At 63.9% G+C, this 21,499-nt stretch overlaps 2 protein-coding genes across 2 annotated transcripts in view; both read left to right on the top strand.

Moving 5' to 3' along the window:
- LOC309631028 (ciliary rootlet coiled-coil protein 2-like) overlaps window positions 1-9,830 on the top strand; it is a 58,991-nt gene extending 49,161 nt beyond the window's left edge. Inside the window, exons 20-27 of the mRNA XM_082396962.1 lie at window positions 275-492; window positions 1,103-1,262; window positions 2,160-2,327; window positions 2,834-3,191; window positions 3,485-3,666; window positions 4,457-4,577; window positions 5,331-5,443; window positions 8,783-9,830. Of these exons, the coding sequence (XP_082253088.1) occupies window positions 275-492; window positions 1,103-1,262; window positions 2,160-2,327; window positions 2,834-3,191; window positions 3,485-3,666; window positions 4,457-4,577; window positions 5,331-5,443; window positions 8,783-8,821 (1,359 nt within the window). The 3' untranslated portion in view covers window positions 8,822-9,830. The remainder of the gene's footprint in view (window positions 1-274; window positions 493-1,102; window positions 1,263-2,159; window positions 2,328-2,833; window positions 3,192-3,484; window positions 3,667-4,456; window positions 4,578-5,330; window positions 5,444-8,782) is intronic.
- A 4,512-nt stretch (window positions 9,831-14,342) lies between these two features.
- Window positions 14,343-21,499, top strand: LOC309630922 (uncharacterized protein; the record flags this gene model as incomplete). Its single annotated transcript, XM_082396767.1, has 3 exons — window positions 14,343-14,639; window positions 19,927-20,106; window positions 21,335-21,499. 3 exons carry the CDS (start codon window positions 14,343-14,345, stop codon window positions 21,419-21,421), a joined length of 564 nt encoding a protein of 187 aa, XP_082252893.1. The 3' UTR covers window positions 21,422-21,499.

Here is a 21,499-nt window from a genome sequence, read left to right as displayed (position 1 = left end):
ACGTCCCCAGGGTCCAGGGAGGGAGCGCAGGGCAGCACCAGGGTCAGGAAGGGCCAGGGTGTCTCCTGCCAGGGCTCTGGGACGGGCCCCGGTGAGCCGTCCTGCAGCCTCAGCGGCGTGGGCAAAGCCGGGCTGCCTGCTTCTCCTTCGAGCACTTGACGACCCGGGGCCGGGGTGGGTGGGGCACTGGCGCTGCCAGAGCAGAGCCAGAGGCCACAGCTGACCCTGACCCGTGGCCCCCAGCTGGTCCCTAGAGCCACACACTCCTCCCCAGGCCGAGAGGCTGCGGGCACAGCTGCACGAGGCCCAGGAAGGGCTGGCCGCCCTGCGCCGGGAGCTGCAGGGCAGCGAGGAGAGCCGGGAGGGGCTGCACAGGGAGGCCCGGGACGCCCGCCGGGCGCTGGAGGACGAGGCCCGAGAGAAGGACATGCTGCGGGATTCCAACACCGAGCTGCGGGCCACCATCCGCAGAGTCGAGCAGGAGAAGGCCAGGTAGGGCGGCCGCCCCACCGAGCAGCCCCGGTCCTATTGAGCTGGGCCGGATGATGGTGAAGCGGACACACCAAACGGACCCAGGGTGCCAGCTGCCCATCCAAAGGGTCTACAGTGCTGGCCCAGGAGGCGGAGGCTGGGACGCCGCCAGGCCTGTCCTCACCCTCAGGAAGTTCCGTTCAGCAGGCAAGACAGGCCCCAAGTGGCCAGAAGGAGACGGCCCAGGGCCGGGGAGCAGAGGGAGGCCGAGGACCTGGTCAGTGGCTCCGGGATGCCCACCAGAGGCAGGACAGCCTGGCCGGAGCTGCGGCCCTCCCCGGGGAGCGGCGGAGGTGCCGGCGGATGCTGGACACTGGGCCTCTGGGAGCGTGGCTAGAGGGAGGGTGTGGGGAGAGGGGCTGAGACACGGCGAGGGGCCCGGCCAGCTGGGCAGTCGGACCCAGACAGAGGCGTGCCCCAGGAGGCTGGGCTTCGGGACACTCGAATCGGACGTGGGGAGTGTCTGGCTGGAGTGAGGCGGGCGGCCTGCCGGGTGGCCAGGACCGTCACCTCGGGGGATGCCGGAGCCCCCAGGGAGCTCCCCGGCCCAAGGTTGTGACCCTCTGCTCAGCTTTCAGCGCTCCAAGGAGGAGAGTGAACGGAAGGTGCTGGTGCTGGAGGAGGCCCGGGCAGCGGCCCAGAAGGAGGCCGGCAAGCTGCGGGCACTTCTGCAGGGGGCAGAGCAGGCACGGGCAGACGCCCACCGGCAGCTCCAGGAGCTACGCAGACAGGTGAGGGGCCGCCCTGGAGCCCACACCCCTCCGGGAGCGCCCCCCACCTCCCCAGACTTGGAGCCACAGCAGAAGGGCCCTGCTCAGACTCACGGGGTCTGGGTCAGGTCTGCCTGTGGGGCACAAGGACAAGCCCCAAACCTACTGGCTTAAAACAATCATTCGGACGCCCACGGACCCTGAGGGCCAGGAGTTCAGCCAGGGCGCCACGCGGAGGGGACGGCTTGGCTCTGCCCCCCGAGGCGCACGCCGAGGAGGCGCCACTCCACAGAGGGGCCGACGGTGGGGCTCTCCCAGCACGTCTTCTCAGGCGTCCGGTGGCTGATGCTGGCTGTCGGGGGGACGGGGTGGGCAGCTCCCGTGGCCCCGAGTGGCCTGGGTTCTTCCCGTCACGGCCGCCTCAGGGCTCAGGGTGAACAGATGGGTAATGCTTCATCCTTTAGCCTTGGCGTCTGAGGTCACGGCCACTTAACACTGACCACCTTGGTCTCAAGCCCACCCAGGAGGGCTCTAGACCGCCCTTCAAAGTGTGCACACCCAGTTTTGCCAGACTTCTGCAGACAAATTGGTTGGTGAACTGTCTACAGTAGGGACGGACACAGGCACCCTTCCTCGCTCGAGTGGCCTCTGCACCAGCATTTTTCACGTCTCTGGGCTCCACAGAGCGTCCTGGCCCCAGAGACGAGACACCGGGAGAGGGTGTGGAGTGGCCGGGAGAGTCAGCCCCAAGGGCCTGGTCTTGCGGGGGCCACGGCACAGACCCCAGGCTGGAACTGGACATGGCCTTAGCTTCCCCAAGTGCAGTTTGCTGGCTGGGAGGGAGGCCCCCCCAGCCCCTCCTGCCCTCCTGGCACAGAGGCCCAGGCGACGCCCTCAGTGTAGACCCCACACACCCAGGTGATGTCACTGGAGGCCGAGAGCCAGAGGAAGAGCCAGGAGCTGTGCCGGATGCAGGTCCGGGGCGCACAGGGCGCACAGCAGCAGCAGCAGAGCCAGCAGGAGGCGCTGGAGCTGCAGAGGCTGGCGGCCGAGGCACAGGCAGCCAGAGAGTGCTCGCAGAGGGAGGTAGGAGCCCAGCAGCACCCAGGGCTTCCCGTCTGGCAGGCGCGGGGCCGCAAGCTGGGGGACTGGCTGTCTCCCCCCGAGCCTGGGCACTTCCTGAGGGGCTGTGGCGTCTCCGTGTATCCCCCATTCACTCATGAGTATTCAGAGGGCACCTTGCCTGAGTCCACGGAGGAACCATCCCAGGGGATGGGGGCACAAGTCAGGCCGCGAGCAGGGTCTGCCTGGGGCTGGCCCCACGCAGGCCAAGGAGGGGACAGCCTGGGGCCACCGCCCCGTCTGGCCAGGGTTGTGTGGCTGCCAGTGGGCTCTGCTGCCTGCCAGGACCTGCTCCATGGTTCTGGGGTGTCCCTCCCCACCTGGGCTCAGGTGTCCCCATAGTCAGACAGGGGGTGGGAAGCAGGTCCAGGGCCCCCTAGCTGTGACATGCCGAGGAGGGGGTAAGGCCAAGAGGGCTGGGGAGTCTTCAGAGGGCAGGTGGGTCTGGAGCCCCCGAGTCCCTCCCACAGGTCCTGAGGCTGCAGCAGACGCTGGCGGAGGTGGAAGCCATGGCCGAGGCCCGGGAGAAGCAGCTGGAGGAGGGCCTCTGCGAGAGCCAGGGCGCCGAGCGGACCCTCCGGGCCGAGCTGCACGGCGTCACCAGGAAGCTGCAGCAGGCCAGCGGCACGGCCGATGGCCTCCAGGCTCGCCTGGACAGGACCTGCCGCCGGGTCGGCAGCCTGGAGCAGGAGCTGGCCCAGGCCGAGGGCGCCAGGCGGGAGGTGGAGGCCCAGCTGGGCCGGCTGTGGTCCACGCTCTGCCTGGGCCTGGGGCTCCAGGGACAGAGCCCCATGGCCTCCCCCGAGCGGCCCGGCTCCCCCACCAAAGGTCAGTGTCCTCTGTGGCTTCAGGCAGGCTCCTGTCCCAGCTGTGTCACCCTCCTGGGGCAGTCACACACACACCCCCCCCCAAGGGCTCATGACCTTGGGGTTAGGGTTAGGGTTAGGAATCCAAAGGAGGGGTGTCTGGGAGCAGATCCAGCAGGAGAGAAGCGGGGGCCTGAACCCTGTGCCCCCCCAAGCTCCCCATGGCTGGGGACGGCAGAGAGAAAGGGGGACAGGGCACCTGCGTGTCTGTCACCACATCCCCACCACGCTCTCTCAGTCGTCACTGTCCTGCAGGCTCAGAGGGCACCCAGGGTTACCCTGGGCGGCAGAGTGCCAGCGCCCCCGGCCGGTCCCGCTCTCCGCTCCGATGGCCCTCGCCTGCCCCGGGAGACCGCAGCACAGAGGGGGCCGTGGCCTGGGTGAGGGACGCCCTGAGGGACCTGGCGCAGAAGCTGCGGGATGCCCAGCGGGAGCGGGTAAGGGGGGCGGGGAGGACCCGTCCTGGAGGCTGCAGGAGACGGCGAGGAGCCGCCCACTCGGCCTGCTGTCCTTCTGTCTGTCCGTCCTGAATCCACTGAGACCCTGGCAGGACCCTGAGGGATAAATACCAATAAATACCAGCATCCCTCGAAACCCAGCTGCCCCATTGTCCAGGGCTGCCTTCCGTCCTCAGATCAGGCAGCAGTGCCCATCCTCTGAAGAACCAACCCAGGGGCTGGCCAGGTCCCCCCTAGAGTGCCCCAGTGACCCCACCCTGCTGCCCCGGGGATCCCTCAGGGCAGTGCATGAGCTGCCCCCGCCAGATTCGCCAGACTCGAAGGGGCGAGGGTGGGAAAAGACAGACTGACAGTGACCGGGCCCTGGCCCGGGGTCCTCCACGGACACCTGTTCACCTTCCACCGCCCCACCCAGCCCCACCCGACCAGTGCCAGCCCCGGGGATGGGCTCCAGCCCCACACAGGCCCAGATCCCGGCGGGGGGCCGTCCCTGCAGGTCACCCTGACCCCACCTACGGGCCGGCTCCTGAGCCCCTGCAGGCCCTGCTGCCCCGCTCTGTGTCCGTCCCGCACAGCTGGACACGGGAGCCCAGCCGCCACTCCGGCCCTCGGTGCCCCCCGCCCCGCACCTGCAGGCCAGCCCAGCCGCCCACCGCCCTCTCCCGCCCGAGCAGCCATGAGCTGCCCCACCCGACCCTCTAGCCCGGTACTTGGCCCTCCACCCGCCCACGCCCACCAGCTGCCCCCTGACCTTGGTTCTCCCGCCCAGGATGCCTGGCGCTGCCAGGTGGGGAGCCTGAGCAGCCAGCTGAGCGAGGCCGAGAGCGAGCGCGCCCGAGCCCAGAGCCACGCGGGGCAGCTGCAGAGGGCGCTGGCCGAGGCAGAGGAAGGTGGCCGCCCTTCCCCACCCTGCCCTGGGCACCACTGCAAGGGCCCCCAAAGCCCACCTCCTGGCACCGTGGGGGTCCGTCCCGGGAGCTGCTCGGGCTCGGGCCACGGGGCCAGACGCTGGAACCAGCGCGCCCCCCCAACCCCGAGGTGCCCCAGCACCTGGCAGCTGGTGGGTCTTTCTCAGCCGTGGCTTCCCCGTCACAAGGCAGTAAAGTCCAGAGGCCTCCAAGGCCCTCCCCGACCTGGCCCCCAGGTCCTCCGCCACGCCGGCCTCCTGCAGTCCCACCTCTGGGCATCTGCACGGGCTGTGCCCGCCGCCCAGAGCCCTCTTCCCACGTCAGCTCCTCAGAGGGAGGCCCCCTGCCCTGCTGGTCACCCCACCTCCTTTCTGTCCCCCTTCCCCCACTCCTGGGTCTGCCCAGGGGGCAGGCCCGGGCCTGGCATGGAGTCCAAGGGAGGGATGTCTGGGAGCAAAGCCAGCAGGAGAGAAGGAAGGGTGGGGAGGGGCCTGGAGTCCAGGCAGAGGGAGCTGGCACCCCAGACCTGCCCCCGGGGACCCTGAGCTTTGAGGCAGGACGGGAAGGGCAGGGGATTTTCAGAGGGGGGGGTCTCTCCAGCCCCTACCCTCTAGGTGCCGGTCACTTAAACTCACCGAGCCTCAGTTTCCCAGCCTGTGCAATGGGAGGGGCCATCCCCGGGAGGCAGCCCCACAGACCTTGGGAGCCAGGCGAGCTGCCCCGCTTGCCCCACAGGCCGGCGCCAGGCGGAGGGTGAGCTGAGCAGCGCACAGGCCGCGCGGGCCCTGCAGGAGGAGGCGTCCCCGAGGCTGGAGCACCTGGCAGGCGCGGAGGGGCGGAGGCTCCAGGTGGGGACGCCTCACACCCCGGGGCAGGGGGCGGGGTGGGGAGGAGGGCTTCTGGGGGAGGGCGGGTTCCAGGTCCCCGTGGGCAGAGGCACTGGCTGCGCTGGGCTGGGGCAGGCGGCCCCCGGGCATCGGGCCCCCACAGAGCTCGTCAGGGCCACCCTGGCGGAGCCGTCTTTGCAGTGGTCCCAGCCCTTATTTTACAGATTTGCAGACACTGAGTCCTGAGCAGGGAGCGACTTGGCCCCAGTGGCACAGTTGGCGAGGGGCCGAGTCGGGGGCAGACCCCCAGCCTCCCAGGTCTGTGCCTTCGGTGGCAGGCATAGGGTGGCACTGGCCTAGCCTTGGAGCTCTCCAGATGTGTGGGTCATAGTTATGCCACCGCGGGACCGCATTTTCTTCTGTGACACTCAGACATGGAAGCAGGTTGCACAGGGTGGAGGTGGGTAAACACGCCACGTGCTGGCCTTTGGGGTGTGAAGGCGGCCACCGGGGTGAAGTCTTCCGGTGAGGATCTGGGCCTGGGGTGGGGGCCAGGCCTGGGCGGACGGGGGCTGGCCCGGACCCCCCTCACTGCACCCCACCCAGGCCCACAAGTCCAAGGAACCCTGGGCTGTGCTAAGATCCCTCGGCAGGACAGGGCCGGGGCTCAGCCGGGTCTGGGCCGCTGTGGCTCCTTGAGGACCTCAGAGCGCCAAGAACAGCGCACCTGGCTCAGGGGATACAGGCCCCAGAGGCGGCCACCCCCAGGTGTCAGGGAATCGGGCCCCCCGGCCCCATGCTGAAAAGACAAGGCTGACGGAGACAGCAGAGTGGAGGGGCTAAGGAGGAAACGGGCTCGGGTCCAGGCCCCCCCCTCCCAGTGCCTTGCGAGGAGGGACCGGGAGAGATGGCCTTGCAGGTCAGCACAACAGTGAGCCGGGCGAGGCCTGTAGGGCCCCAGGGGCAGCCGGCAGGCAGGCCTCCCCTCAGAGGGCAGGTGCGGACGCCAAGCCTGTGCTGACTTGCTCCGTGCGGGGCTCGGCCTGGAGCCTGGTGGCAGGGGCCTGGGTCCCAGGTGCCCACTAGGCCAGGAGCCTCTGAGGAGGGGCCTCCTGCAGGCGATGGGCAGAGAGCAGAGAAGGAGCTCAGCATGGAAGACATTTGTGAGCTGAGAGGGGATTTCTGTTTCAAAGGCCCCAGTGGCTGCAGCTGCTGGGGAGAGGCTCGCAGGGCTCAGTCCCAGGGCCCCGGTGCCTGGCTGGGGGCTTGCGAGATGCCCAGGAAGTGTGGGGTCTGAGGAAGCAGGGGAGGCGGGGCCAGGCTGTGTTCCATTTTACACGTATGTCCACATGTATCTGTTCCATGCGCATTTGAAAATAGTGTTTCCTGTTTGCAGGTTACACGTTTTGAAATATACCTGTTAAACCAACCTTTACATCATTCAAATATTCCACCTTGATTCTGTCTCCTGGATTTATCGAAGCTAAGAATCATGTGTGGAATTTTCCCAAGACAATTTCTTTGGGCAATGTCTCCTTTTATCTCTCAGGGTCTGTAATTTCTAGATCTCTCTGACACGCTCTAACGTTTGCTCACTGGTCTGGAGGCCTCTGTGCCCTGCTCCGTGCTATTTGTCTTGAATTTCTACTCTGCCCGACGCTGGCAGCGCCCCCACCGTCTCCTGACCCTGGCCTCTGCACTTCACTCTGTAGGTTTTCGGCCATCGTTTCATCAGCCTGGCTTTGGTTACAATTCTACCTTAGAGTCTTTCCCTTTCGCAGGAGAATTTGCCCCACTTACAAGTTTTGTGATAACTTATGCTCTGCTTTTCTTCCATCGCTGATGAGACACCGGCCCCTTTAACGACTCCTCACGACTTCCTTTTTGTCCTTTCACTGTGGGGTCATCTGCCCGCCCCTTCCCTCCAGTGTCTGCATCCTGGTGTCATCCCTTGTCCCGTCTCTTGGTCACCGCTCGGGGGAGGGGGAGTGTTACAACAATTGAAGCGTTTTCCCCTAATATTCCGTGTTAAGTGTGAAGAGAATGTGTGTGTCACCTGAGCTCAGGGACCTCCCACGGCCACCCCCAGCAGCAGGGGTTCTGCACCTGTGCCCTGGCTCTGCTCTGAGGGCTCCCCTCCTCCAGACCTGCCCCAGCCCCTTCTTGCTCCTCAGCGCCCAGGCGGGGTCCCTGAAGAGCTGGCCCCTGAGTCTGAACCCCACCCCACGCCCTGCCCGCGTCTGCCGTTATGCTCACAGCAGCCCCTGCCGGCATCCTCCTTTCTGACAGCCCAGCTGCGAGTCACCACGGACGGCTGACTTCACTCCACGTGTGAGGCCCCTGTCCTTGGCCAGAAGTCCCGCTGGCCTGCCTGCCTGCGGGGCTGGGCTCCCTCCGGACTCCCACACTTGGGAGGCTGGGTCCACCCTCCTGAGGCTCCGGGAAGCATCCCCGCGCAGCCGCGGGACTAGGTCCCGTTTCCCAGCTGTCTTCTGGACGCCTTCTCATAGGCTGCCCCCCCCCGCCCCCCGCCACGCTTGCCGCCCCGCCGGCCTGTGGCCCTGTGATGGACTAGGCCCACCCACCTGGGTACCCTCCCCTTGGGTGAACTCGGAGCCAATGGGCAGAGCCTTAATTACAGCTGCAGATCCCTTCGCCAGTAACCTCACGTACGCGTGGGACAACACCGGCCGAAGGTCACGGGCCATCTCGGGACGCTGCCCTTCGCAGTTGGGTTCTGTTAAACACGTCAGCGGAGCTCTTCGTGAGCACAGATGGCTCCCTGAGTCAGGCTCACGTCCCACCTCTTCTGAGCGGGGCCTGTTTTTCCTTAGATTTCAGGCGCGTTGTTTGTCCTCTGACCTCAGTGTCAGACGGTGTCAAGAAATGTGAGGGTGTTTTAGGTTACTGGAGCTGTTCCTTCCGGAGTAGGAGCCAGAGGGCCCGTCGACCTTTGAAATGTTTGGCCTGCGCGTGGGGAGCCCACTCCGCGTGCAGGATCAAATCTACCTTCGGTTTATACAGGTTCTTTCCACTTCGAAACCGGCTCTTCCCCTCCCCCCACTCCCTGCAGCCCTCAGCCGCCCACCCTGCGCTCTGGGCCCTGCCCTCCTCGCTGACCTCTAACTTCACCTTCTCTTCACGTCTCCCACCAAGGCTGGGAGGACTTAGAGTCTCCGTGGGCTTAGCCGCTCTGCCTGCTCTCCCTGCCGCCCCACGGCCCCGGCTGGCGCTGGTGTTTGCACCACAGATGGTTCGCTCCCTGGCTCCCCCCGGGCTCACCTTCTCGAGAACATCAGTTACCGTTTTCTGACACGATTCCCCTTTCTTGCAATAACTCTGTTCTCTTTTTGATTCGAGACCCTCAGATCAGATTCCGTGGACCGACTGCTCTCCTGAATCACAGTTGACCGCGTGCGACTCACGTAGTGATTCTTTTTCCTCCTTTTGAGAAGGGGGTCTGGTCTTATTCCGAGTTGGGGGTGCAGAGGAACCCATCAGGGGCGTCACGTGTCTCTGGCCAGATGTTTCAAGCCCCAAGGAGAGGCAGAGAGGAAGAGTCCAAGGGGAGACGTGGGGAGCAACGGCAGAGACAGCACTGAGTCCCCACCAGAACTTTCTGTTCCAGGAATAGGGAGGGTGAGGGCCCCGACCTCAGGGCAGAGCTGCGGGGGTGTCCCCAGGCTCCCCCCCACCCCCCGGCACTTGCCTGCCAGGGGAGTGGGGGCCTTCCTGGTGCCTCACCCACCGTGACCCTCGTCCCTGGGGGCCTCCCCTCCACACCCCCGCTGCCCCCTCCAGCCCCGGCCTCTGAGGTTCCCACGTGGGGTCTCCACACGGGGCGCAGACGGCTCTGCTGGATGTTGTTCACATATTCTCTACCCCTGTTCATTTTTCTGCTTGATCAAGTTTTTAGCAAAGTGTGTGTGCTAAAATCTATCCATCGTTTGTCCAATTTTTCTAAGAATTCTGGCAATTCTCAATTATCCTGTTTTTAGGCCAGTTGGCTCCGTATGCTCTCCATCTTTCGGGAACCCTCCAAGTCCCTGGTCTCCAGCTGAGGAAAGTCTTTCCCAATTTTTGTAACCTGTTGGTCATTGCGGTGGGCGCCCGGGAGGGGGTTCAGACACACCGCAGTCACCGGAGGCCCCGGGCACTCTCCACTCACAGCCAACCCAGGCTGCAGCGTTTCCAGCCGGCTGTGGGCTCAGGGTACGTGGCCACACTGCCTGCTGCCCACTGCCTGCACCATGTCCAGGCCAGGTTGCCAGGCGGCCAGCGTGAGCTAGAGCGAGGCTTGCATTTGACAACATCTTTCACTCTCATGGACTGGATTTTCCCCTCGTTTCACATAAGCCAATGTGTTTGTCAAGAGAAAGTTAATTAAAAACATATTTTTCTAATTAAATGGTAGGCTGTGCTATGCAAACAGTAAGATTCTTGTTTGAGAGCAAATCCCTCCCTGTTTCCAGGGCTACCCTGGGAATTCAATAGATCAACAATGCAGAACCGAGCCCCAAGGTTAGGACACGCGCGAACACAGCCCCCCGGGGGGCCTGCAGGCAGCTGGCGGGGCCTGAGCCAGCGGGAGGCACGGCGGGGGGCCTGGCGCCCGCCCACCGGGAGAGACCGCCCGAGGCTGTCCTCGGACCGGCGCCAGGTCACAGCCTCGATGGCTCAGAGGGGCTCACCGCGTCCACCAGCACCTCACACTCCCTCGCACACCCTCCCCTCCTCTCCAGAGAGTTCACCCCCAGGGCCCAAATCCAGCTTCAGTCCAGGTTCTAGAAGCGAAGTGGGGAGCCGCTCGGCCTCCTGGGCGCGCTGTGGCCGGAGTGCATTCCTGATACTTGCTCAAGAATGTCTGTGTTCCTTTAGGGCACCGTACTTGTCAGATTTTTGTGTGTGTTGAGTATTTCATCTTCATAAAAGGAATTGGTGAGCTTTCCATCTCTCTACTACCTGGGATCATCTAAATAGCCTCAGAGTTAAGCTTTCTTGAAAGGTTACATTGAACTTACCTGCAAATGCTCTGCCCCTCCTGTCATCTTAAGTAATACATTTTCATTCCCTCTCCCAGCTTTTCCCTCGCTGTCTGTTTGAGTTTTTCTATCTCTTCTGGAGTCAGTTTTTGACACTTGGAAGTCACCCATCTCATATGTTTAAATGCGTTGCCAGGAACTCGCTCTTATATTTGGTAGCCATTTTTTATTTTTACACCTGTAGTTAGATCTTATTTATATCTATAGTTAGATCTGTTTCTGTCCCTGATGTTGGAGATTTTTATTTGTCTCTCTTTAACTTGCCAACAGTTCATCTGTTTTATTGGTCTTTTCAAAGAATCAACTTTTATCTCTTTTCTCCTTTTCATCTAGTTTATTCGTTTCAGCTTTTATCCCTATTAACATACTCGTTTTTGTTGTTGTAATATTTCTGATTTCTTCAATTGCATAAGTGATGTATTTATGTTTGGGCTTACTCTTTCAATAGTAAAAGCATTCAATGTTATTGTGTTTTCCCTCATTGTGGTTTGGTATGTGCCCCCATAGGTTTTTGCTGTTGTTGTTGTTTTATTTTTGGCTGCATTGGGTCTTCGTTGCTGCGCTCGGGCTTTTCTCTAGTTGCGGCAAGCGCGGGCTACTCTTTGTTGCGGTGTGCGGGCTTCTCACTGTGGTGGCTTCTCTTGTTGCAGAGCACAGGCTCTTGGTGCGTGGGCTTCAGTAGTTGTGGCAGGTGGGCTCAGTAGTTGTGGCTCGCGGGCTCTAGAACGCAGGCTCAGTAGTTGTGGTGCACAGGCTTAGTTGCTCCACAGCATGTGGGATCTTCCCGGACCAGGGCTCAAACCCGTGTCCCCTGCATTGGCAAGTGGATTCTTAACCACTGCACCATCAGGGAAGCCCCCCCAAAGGTCTTTAATATGAATTATTTTCCTTTCTTAACAATTTTCTAGGAGTTTCCATTTTAATTTCTTAATTCAAAGGTTATTTAGAAGAATAACTAAACGTTTGTGCCTCTTCTTGTTGCTGTGTCTCGTCTTACTGGAGAGAGGGCTGGCTTTGGGGCAGTTATAATCTTTTGATCAGCTTCTGGATGGATCTTTGCTTATGTTCCTGGTTTGTCGGTTGTTTCTTGGTTGTCGGTTGTTTGCTTTCTTGGTTTGGTTTTGTCTATTTGTTTGTGGTATGTTTGGAGGGAAACTGGACAAGCTGATTGCAAAGTTTACAGGGAAGAATAGATGTTTGAGATTTTCTAAGAAAATTTTGAAATAGTATAGTAAAACTGACTGTAACAGTGGCGTGGTCAAAGCAGCAGGGGTTGGCACAAGGGTGGACAAAGAGGCAAGCAGGACAGGGCAGAGTCCAGAAGTTTCCAGCTATCCCTAACCGGCACCAGATCCCAGCCTCCTGTCTGGGCCACTGAGGCCCACTGTGTAAAGTAAGGGGCTTGGGTCCCCTTATATTTGAGCACTTCCCAGGGCTAGTTCTGTCCTGTGACCGGCCAGAGGGCTCGCGAGGCTCCCAGAGGGCAGGGCCAGGTGGCCGTGCACTGCTGCCCAGCGCTCACCCACACTGGACACTTGCCAGCCGATGAACAAATCCATCCGTTGTCGCCAGTGGATGGAAGGGCTGAGGACCTGAACTCCGAAGGATGCGCTGGGGTCGGCGGCAGGCTCTGCTCTTGTGCAACAGGCAGGGTGCGGAAGGTTACCTCTGCCTGCTGTGCTAGTGCCTGAGGCATTTCCAGCCTCTACAGACGCCCATTTTACAGCAGCCCCCATACGGGGGGGTGCGGGGGAGGGGCGGCCCTCACAGTTCTTCTCCCGTCCTTCTCTTGCTCCCGACGGAAACGCTGTGAGATCGCATCACACCCGTCCGCGGAGGGGGAAACCAAGGCTGGGGGCTGGTCCAAGGGCACGCGCCGAGCCCTGCCTCCTTCCCCAGGCCTGGGGTGGAACCGCAGGAGCCGGCGGTCAAGCCTCCTGCGCTCCTGCAGCTGAACCCCCCGCGCTGAGCGCAGGCTTGTGACGCGTGCGCGGCCAGCCGCCCCCCATTCAGGGTCAGGGCTCAGAACCAAAGCAAGCCAGCAATGACACTGACTCAGTGGGGCAAAGGGAGATGTTCATAAAGGGTGCCCCGTTCAATTATTATGGTTCATTTGAATTCCATAAACGCTGAGTCACTACAAGAGGAGCGTAATGCTTCACATGAGTGGTTTGGAGCCTCTTTAAAATACCATGAAATATTTAAGCCATATTTGAAGGAAACTTCTGCTTTTCTACTGCAAAATGTGTACAAACAGAAAACTGTAATTTCCAAAATTGTAAAGAAGGGTGAAACCTCAATTTTAGGTACAAGCATTGCCCTCCTTCCTTTCCTTTAACTTTCTAAACTGACAGACCAAAAAAAGTTCCTACAGGGTCACCGCACCTGTCCCGCCCTCACCCAGCCTGGGACGGGGTTGCTCCCCCCCTCCTCTGAGCCAGTCCTCCTCTTGTGTTTAGTGAAAACGGAGTGGGAGATGGATGCAAAGCCCCCGTAGACACACGGCTCCCGGGGCACACCTGCTGGGTCCTTGTGAATGACACGTGTTTGCTGGCCGAGACCCGAAACTTGAGGGCTGAGCCTGGGTGGGTCCTCAGGGGTCCCTGTGCCTTCAGGCGTTCCCGCTCTGGCTCTAGACCCAGTCTCCCTCTTCCTAAACAAGCGCCTCTTGCCCGCCACAACCCACACCCCCTCCTCTCTCTGCTGGCCCCATCTCCCCTCCCCCCTCCCCAAACCGTCAGCACCGCCAGCACCGCAACCTCCCGGCACACACATAGACACAGAGGTCACCAGCAACTCTGGTCCCTTCCAAAGGGTGCTTTTTGGGTCCATGTCTACCCGAGCCCCTGGAGCTTTCCGCACAGGAGCCCGACCTCTCCCTCCGATCTCCGCCAGCTCTCTGGTCCTCCCTGGGCCTCGCCTCCTCTTCTCTCTGCTCTGAAGTCCACTTGGCCTGGACCCCTTCTCTCCCCCTCCTCCCCCCACCCCCGGCCTTCTCGGTGCCAGGGCCTCCATAGCCACCTGGTCCTGTGACACTGCCCCCGGCGCAGTGACCCCCGGGAGACCCCTCAACGTGCTCCCGCACCCGCCTTCCCATCCCAGCAAGTGGGCTCCGGACACCCTGCGCGCAGTCCAAGCCTGGGAGCCCTCGGGGCACTGCCTGCTCCTCACCCGCCACGCAGCCCTCAGGCTACCTCTCCACCCCGTGGCACGTTCTTCCACTTCTTGGCCCCTTGAGCCCAAGCCGCCGCAGGCTCCGTGTGGACAATCCCAGGGCCCCCAACTTGCCTTCCTCCGCCCCTCACCTCCGCACCCCCGCTCAGCCCCCGCAGCGGGGTGGACGCGGCTCCTGATTTTCCAGAGTCTTCTGCACCAAAAGTCACCACCACCTCCTCCCCACCAGACACTCGCGGGCAGGACGGCATCCGTGCGCTCCCGAGGGTCCCCAGGCCCCACTGCGCGCCGGCTCCAGCCCGGGGACACCACAGGCGCCGTCCTCGTGAAGGCTCAGAGAGGAGGGGTGACAGGGAGGGGGTCGCGCAGCGGGGGGCAGGGTGGCGGATGGACTGCGAGGCCAGGAAGGCGGCGGGCAGTACTCCGGGCTCGGGCAGCAGGGGTGGGGAGGCCTGAGTCACGGGGGTACGAGGTGGGCATAGAGGAAGAAGACTGCAGGTGGAGGGCGTGGGGGCTGAGCCCCACCCACCCCGGGAGCTTGGGCGGACTTGGGAGGACTGTCGCCGTCTTTCTTCCAAGGGCTGGAAGCAGGGCAGGGAAAATGGATGTGTCTTCTGAGCCACTCTGACCACAGCGGAGAACCCGCCTTTGCCCAGGCCGCATGGCCAACAAGGCCTGCTTCTAGGACCCCTCCCACCCCGCCCATGGTTACATCGGAAACTGCCCGATCCCCGCACACGGCACTCAACCTGTTCTTGCTTCTTTACTTCCCAGCCACTGCACGTGGTCTGGGCAGACGCCAGGTGCCACAGCCTCACCTGGAGCACACCCACGGCCGTGCTTCCAGATGGCCTGTGCCTCCCTCCCCCAGAAGCACCTGGACACGCGGCACCAGGCCCTGGACGAGAGCAGGAGGCACAGGCAGGGCCTGGCCCAGAGGGGGCGCTGCTAGAGGAGAAGGTCGCCCCCCTGGAGAGCAGGCGCGGGAGGCCCTGCGGCAGGTGAGGGGCCCCGGGGGGCAGCGCCCTGCCTTCCCTTTAGGAATCGCTCCCTCCGTGTGAAGGGAAGTCCAGGGAGACGCTGGAGGCAGGTGTCAGGCCTGGAGTCACCCAGACGCGTCCAATGCCCAGCTGACAGACGGGGAAACCGAGGCGGGAGGGGCACGGGGGAGTCAGAGCCCCAAGGCCTCTCCCGGGTTTCCTGCTCCGCTGCGGGCGCCCCTACGACAGAGGCTGGACCGTGGACACGCAGATCCGGGAAAAATAGTCAGCCGAGCCGGGGTCTCAGCCTCAGGCCGGAGCGACCGGCCCACGCGCGGCCTCTGCCCGGCCCACGTGCTCCGGCGGCGGCGGCGCAGGGAAGGGGCGGCGGGCCCAGCGCGCGGAGAGGCGTGTCCTGCGGGAGGAGCGGCCGCACTGCGCCCCGGGCGGCCCGCCTGCAGGGGGAGCCCGCGGTGCACCGGCCCAGGTACCCGGATCCGGTGGATGGTCCCCGGAAGAGGGGGTGGGGTGGAAGGGTGGTCCCTGGAGAGGTGGGGGTGGGGAGGCGGGGAATGGGGAGGGCCTTGCGGGCGTCCAGGCAGGGGCTGGGGGGCCGGGGAGGCACGGGCTTGGATGGGCTTCTGTGTCTCAACGGGCCAGTGGGAGTATGCCCGCCCTGGGCCTGTCCTCCCGCCTCCAAGCTCAGGGTCAGCCTGGCGTTGGCAGGTCACCCTGTGGACCTCCACAGCCCTCCGGTGATGTTACCCCAACTCTACCTCTGCTCTCCTCGGGGGAGGACCACAGGTCATGGCAAACACACTCACGCACACACACACGCACACACACACACACACACACACACACACTCACCCGCGGCTTTGTTCCCAGTGTTTGAGCGCCAGTCCTGCCTGGAGCTGTGTGGCATGGGCACACTGCCCGCCTCTGGAGCCCAGATTCCCCTGTCCGTGGTGGAGATGGCCAAGGCTCAGGGGGTGCCCTGCAGATGGGGGCAATGGGAGGGTAGGTGTAGGCCCGCACAACAGAGACCAGGAAGAGCGCCGGAAGCCCTGTCTCGTCACCCTTGCAGACCCAACACAGGCTGGGGTGCAAGACAGGGAACCAACCAAAGAGGCTGAATGAATGCAGGACAGGACAGGGCACGGGCCGGCCCAGAGATGGGCAGAAAGGATGAGAAAGGCAGGGAGGCCCAGGGGTCCGCTGGCCAGTGATTCTGACAGCTGAACTGTCCCCAGGCATGAATGGACCATCTCCACGTATGAAACGGGTCAAAGTGGAGGTATTTGGGTTGAAATCAGGGGTTGGGGTCACCAGAGCATCTTCCTGGGGCCCAGGTTAACTGATGGGGAAACTGAGGCTAGTGAAAGGAAATGGCGTCCTTGGAACCAGGCAGAATGTCACCCAGGCCCCAGCCCCAGCTATGGCTCTGCGGACCCACCCGGCAGGCCTGCCGTGTGCAGGGACCTCCCAGGTCACGTGGCCTGAGAGGTGGCTCCCTTGACCTCGACGTCCTGCCTCTGCCCTGTAGGAACAGGCACAGCCGTCCAGCTGACCCCGGCGGAGCGCGCGGCTGGGCTCTGGGCCTGGGACTCTGATGCCCCCTCAGCACCCCCAGGGGTGGGCAGGACAGGGAGCCCAGAGGGAAGACAGACCATCGGGCAGTAGGTGGAAAGCCTGCGCTGGGCTGGTGACCAGGCACCCGAGGCGCCCGTCCCTTCAGGCTCAGTGTCCCCACCTGAGCGGGGGGGAAGCAGGAGTCCTGGCAGTGGGGAGAGCTAGGGGCTCAGTCCTGGACCCCAGAGCAGGGCAGCCTTCCCAAGGCCTCTCTGGGGCGAGGGCATGGTTGGGTCCTGCTGCCCAGGCGGCCTGGCAGGTGGTGGCCGGAGGCTGTGTGAGCACACCTGGGCAGAGGTCTCGCTGCCTGTCCCCTGGTGCCGGGAGCTGGACTCGTGTGCAGGCACAGGGACACGGCCCTGCCGGCGTGGCACGGATGACCGGGTACAGCTGCTGTCCCTCGCGCCGCAGCACTGGCCCTGGGCAGAGGTCTCGCTGCCTGTCCCCTGGTGCCGGGAGCTGGACTCGTGTGCAGACACAGGGACACGGCCTTGCCGGCGTGGCACGGATGACCGGGTACAGCTGCTGTCCCTCGCGCCGCAGCCGGCCCGGGCTCAGCTGTGTAAAGGGAACTGGCCCGAGAAGGGAGGGTTCGTCCCTCACGGCAGGTCCAGGTGTCAGTGTCCGGCCAGGGCTTCTCAGAGGGAGGTGGAGGGTCCGTGTTACATGGCTCAGCCCATGGACTTTGCAGGGGCCATCTCAGGCCCAGTGGACCCCTGAGCTTGTCGCTGTGCCATCTGCCTGCCAGGTCCTGCGCAGAATGGCTCTGTGCGGGGGCGGGGTTTGTCTGGGCAGTGCAGCCCAGGGCAGGAGGGCCCGGGCACCACAGGGGCCAGGCTTGGCCTTGCCAGCACACAGTCGTGGCCACTGGGACGAGTGGTGAGGTGACAGTGCCCAGGGCTCTCAGACTTGGAAGGACAAAGATGCCGGGGGGGGCGGTGCGTGTGGACACCAGCAAAGAGTGAAAAGGACAGGCTCAGGGCCGGAGAAGAGGCAGAGGCCACCGGCCACAGCAGGGGCAGGAAAGAGAGTGTTTCACTGTGTCAGGAGCAAAGTGCAGAGCTAGGAGCAGTGGGGTCCCCACAGGGGGTGACGGCGGTGCCCCCCAACGCGGAGGGCAGGCTCCAGACCAGACCGACCAACGCACCCCGAGGGAGGACAGCGAGGCCCCGCCCGGTGAGGAGCTGCCAGGCCTGGAGCCTCCAGGAGAGCGGCCACCTGGGTCACGTGTCCCCAGGCACATGGGGACACGTGTCCCGGGCAGGCCCTGGCCACCATGTGCACACGGTCCAGCTCAGGGGGGGCTCGGGGACAGGACGGTTTTCCAGAGGGAAGTGGCCGGGTCAGTGGGGTGGCCACGGAAGGCAGGGACCCTGGGGACAGAACTGGGGTCAGGACGGAGGCACAGAGGCCAGCAGATCAGGACAGTCACTGAGAGCCAGCGGCCAGCTTGTCCACACAAGGCCCCCTGCCCTCTCACAAAGAAGGGTTGTCCAGCGGGCATGGTCACCAGGACCCTGCAGCTTCTCCCGAAGGGCAGGCCCAGTGCCAAGCTGGGGAAGCCGAGGGCTCCCGTGGCCGCTCGGGGTAGGGGGCCTGGGGGCTGGGAGGCCGAGATGGCACTGCCCCGGGCAGCAGAGCCAACCGTGGGTCCCTGGAGCCCAGATGGGGGAGGGGAGGAACAGCTAATGAGTTCCAGGAGGTCAGCTGTGAGGGGCCCGAAAACCCATAAACCCTTTATTGGTGTCTCAGGAGGGGAAACCCGGATATGGCCGTTTATTTACTTTGGATTTCACTTTTCTCTTCTCTTTTTAACATGCACGGCCAGGAGTGTAACTGGATTTTTAAAGAAACAGGACTTCCTTTCTCAGTGGAGGGGCACCCTTTGTTTTCCTCAGTCCTGAAGAAGAAAGGATCCCCTACTTCTGGAACACTCTGGCCACTGCCCCCGTCACTTTGCGCTCGAGACCGATCCTCCACGTCTCAGGGACCCCCGAGAGACCAGGCCCTGTCCAGCCTGAGGGCGAGTGGGCAGCTCCAGAGGGGTCCGAAGCGAGGACAGGCCTGGGCCTCCAGCGGCTGGGGCTGGCCCTCTGACCACTGCTCCACCCGGCCCAGAGCCGGGGAAGTGGAGGGGTCTGGTTTGGGGCCCAGATTCCCATCCTGCCCCAGTGGCTGACGGGCCAGGCCTGCCCTGAGTGTCAGTTCCTTCCTCCAAAGGGACCATCCACAAGGGGGCAGAAAGGAGCCCCCAAACCTTCCCACCAAAAAGGATTGTTTCGTTGGTCACCCAACATTCCTCCCCAGCTCTTCCCTCCCGTCCTGTGCCTGCGTGGTGAGGGTGGGGGCCAGGAAGGGGGCTGTGCTCAAGCGGCGGGCAGGTCCCAGGAAGACGGACTGTGGGGACAGGGACACAGAGGACACAGGCTGGCGGGACCCGGTCAGGGGGTGGTTGGGTCCTGTGAGCCGGCGGCAGGTGCTGAGTGCAGGCGTGCCAGGATGCAGCGGGCAGAGGCTCCCTGAGGCTGGGCGCAGCGCTGCGGGGGCCTGGAGGCACCAGGAGATGCAGCTGGCCCGAAGCAGGACAGCAGCGTGACTGGCGGCTCCCCCCCCCCCCCCCCCCCCCCCCCGCTCTCACAGCAGCCGCTCACGCTGGACGGCCCAGGCCACTGGGCATCCTGCAGAGAGCTCCCTCGCCCGGCCCAGCCAGCTCTCAGGGGATCCAGAGCCCTTCCCGGGGGCACCCCACGTGCTCTCCAGGGACAAGGCTGGCCTGAGCTCACACCCCTGCCAGAGACCGTGGCAGGTTCTGCTCTTGCAGACAGAGCTGAGGAGGGAAGGGGACGACATGAGGGCGGGGGCCGAGAGGGGGCCGCGGGACCATACCCTGAGCCGCCTGCACCAGGAAGCGGACAGAGCCCTGAGGCAAAACCAGCCGGGCTCCGCGCGCCCCACTCTTGGGAGTGGGCCGGGGCCCGGGGCTGGGGGTGTCCAGGTGGGTGTGGGTGCCAGTGCTTCTGTCTCATGTGCGTGAGCTTGCACACACATATGCACACGCCCAGATGGGAAGGGCGGGCTGGACCACTCCCACACAGAACAGGTGCGGAGACGCAGCCCCAGACAACAAAGGGGTCCACCAGGGCGACACCTCAGGTCTCAGGGCTCCATGGGCCCCGTGGGAGTGGGGGGACCATCAGGGGGCCGTGAGCCAGTGCATGGAGCAGAGAGGGAGGAGCGTGGGAAACACGGGGCCAGGCAGGCCTGCGGGCAGGTCCAGGCGCTGCTCCCGTGTGTTTGGGGGTATCTCCCCTTCCACCACTGGACAGACCCTCTATCGCCAGACAAGGAATTGGCGAGGGGGGGTGGGGGCAAGAATCAGCCTGCGATGCCTCAGGGACCCCCGCTCCAGCCAAGTGGAAACTAGGATGCCATTAAAACAGATGTAAGGCTCACCTTGCCGGCCTGTGGGTGGGGCTCCGGAGCAAACAAGGCCCAGGGGCCGAATGTGTTTACCAAACCCTCGGCTCACCTTCCGGTCCTGGCCAGGCCCCGGGCCCCAGCAGAGGGCAGCCGGGCCAACTGGGGGTCCCCAGCGGAGGGTTGGACGCGCCTGCCCCGGGACTCCGCGCAGCCCTGGGTGGTCAGGCCACAGTGAGGCGCCTGGGGTCTCCCCTAGGTCCAGAAGGCAGAGCTGGAGCAGGCCTACGCCCAGCGGCTCCAGGAGCTGGCCACCCAGCACCAGCGAGACCTGGCGGCGGAGGCCGAGCGGCTGCACGGGGCCCACGTACAGGCCACACAGGCCCTGGCGTCCCAAGAGAGGACCCACTGGCAGCGGGTGAAGGTGCTGGAGAAGCAGGTGGGCGGGGACCCAGCGCCTGGCGGGGGTGCAGAGGGAGGGGAGGGTCCCTGCGCCCGTCTGGCCCCAGCCCGAGGTCCTCCAGCAGCGCTACTGCCCGGTGGGCTCCAGGCCACCCCCAGGGGCCCCCAAAGTACCCTCTGTCACTCCCACACCTCACTGAGGGGCGGAGGGGGATTCTGGGGTGGGTCACCACCCTCTCCGTGCCGCCATAGCCCCCCCATAAAGAGGGGTGAGGACAGTCCCTCAGCCGGTGGTTGCTGGGTGTGAAGTGTCCAGATAGTGCCTGCCGCACGGCAGTCCTAGTGGCGGTGGCCCCTGCACTGTCCTGCAGTCAGCGATAGGGGGCAGCAGCGTACGGGGGCAAGGGGCAGTAACAAAGCAGGACAGAGCCTTGAGCGTGTGCCTGTGCTGACCACACCCCCCACACGCATGCATGTGCACACACACCCCCACACAGACACACGTTCATGCGCGCGCACACAGACACACAGACGCATGCGCGCACACAGACACACCCACACGTGCACAGCACAGACACGTGCACACATGCACGCGCGCACAGACACACACAGACACGTGCATGCGCACACGCACACAGACACACCTACACAGACACGTGCACGCGCACAGCACACAGACACGTGCACGCGCACACAAGACACAGACACACACGTGCACGTGCACACACAGACACACAGACACACACGTGCATGCGCACATGCACACACACACAGACACACACGTGCACGCGCACATACACAGACATGCCAGCAGGGGCTGCCCCGCGGGCTCCGAGCTCTCTGCCTCGGGGATCTGCTCGATGAGGGAACAGAGGCGGGAACTGAGACCCAGAGACATAAAGTGACGGCCCCCTGACACCCTGAGTTAGTGTCCCCCACCCTCCAAGCCACGTTTGCTCAATTTATAAGCCCAAGAGCATTATTTCCTCATCATTCTGAGTGTGTTCACGGCTGAGTGGAAGGAGGTCCACCCACTGTGGGTGGTGGTCACCCCGGTCCCTAAGACCCCACGGGTGGGTGACCCTGATCAGAGGCGGGACCCTGCACGCGCCGTCTGGCCTCTGGTGAGTCTGTCTGTCTGCCGGGGTTTCTCTCCGTGCACACCACCCGCCTCAGGAGCCGTGGACCGGGGCCTCCCAGCCCTTCCGGTCACGGAGCTCAGCCATGGGGCCCGCCGCCTGCCTGAGCTCCTGCCCTGTCCCCAGGTGGCCAGCCTGAAGGGGCAGCTGGACCAGGAAGTGCAGCAGCGGCGACAAGCCCGCCTCGGCCAGGCCTTCCGGGCCAAGAAGTGAGCCCGGCTCCCGACCCCTGGGTGGCCCGGCTGCCACTGCCCCGACCGGCCCGGCAGCAGAAGCGCTGCTGGGGAAGCG

Source organism: Balaenoptera borealis (assembly GCF_965194805.1).
Source record: "Balaenoptera borealis genome assembly, chromosome: 6".
NCBI lineage: Eukaryota > Metazoa > Chordata > Mammalia > Artiodactyla > Balaenopteridae > Balaenoptera > Balaenoptera borealis.
This window is presented reverse-complemented; position numbering and strand designations above follow the sequence as displayed.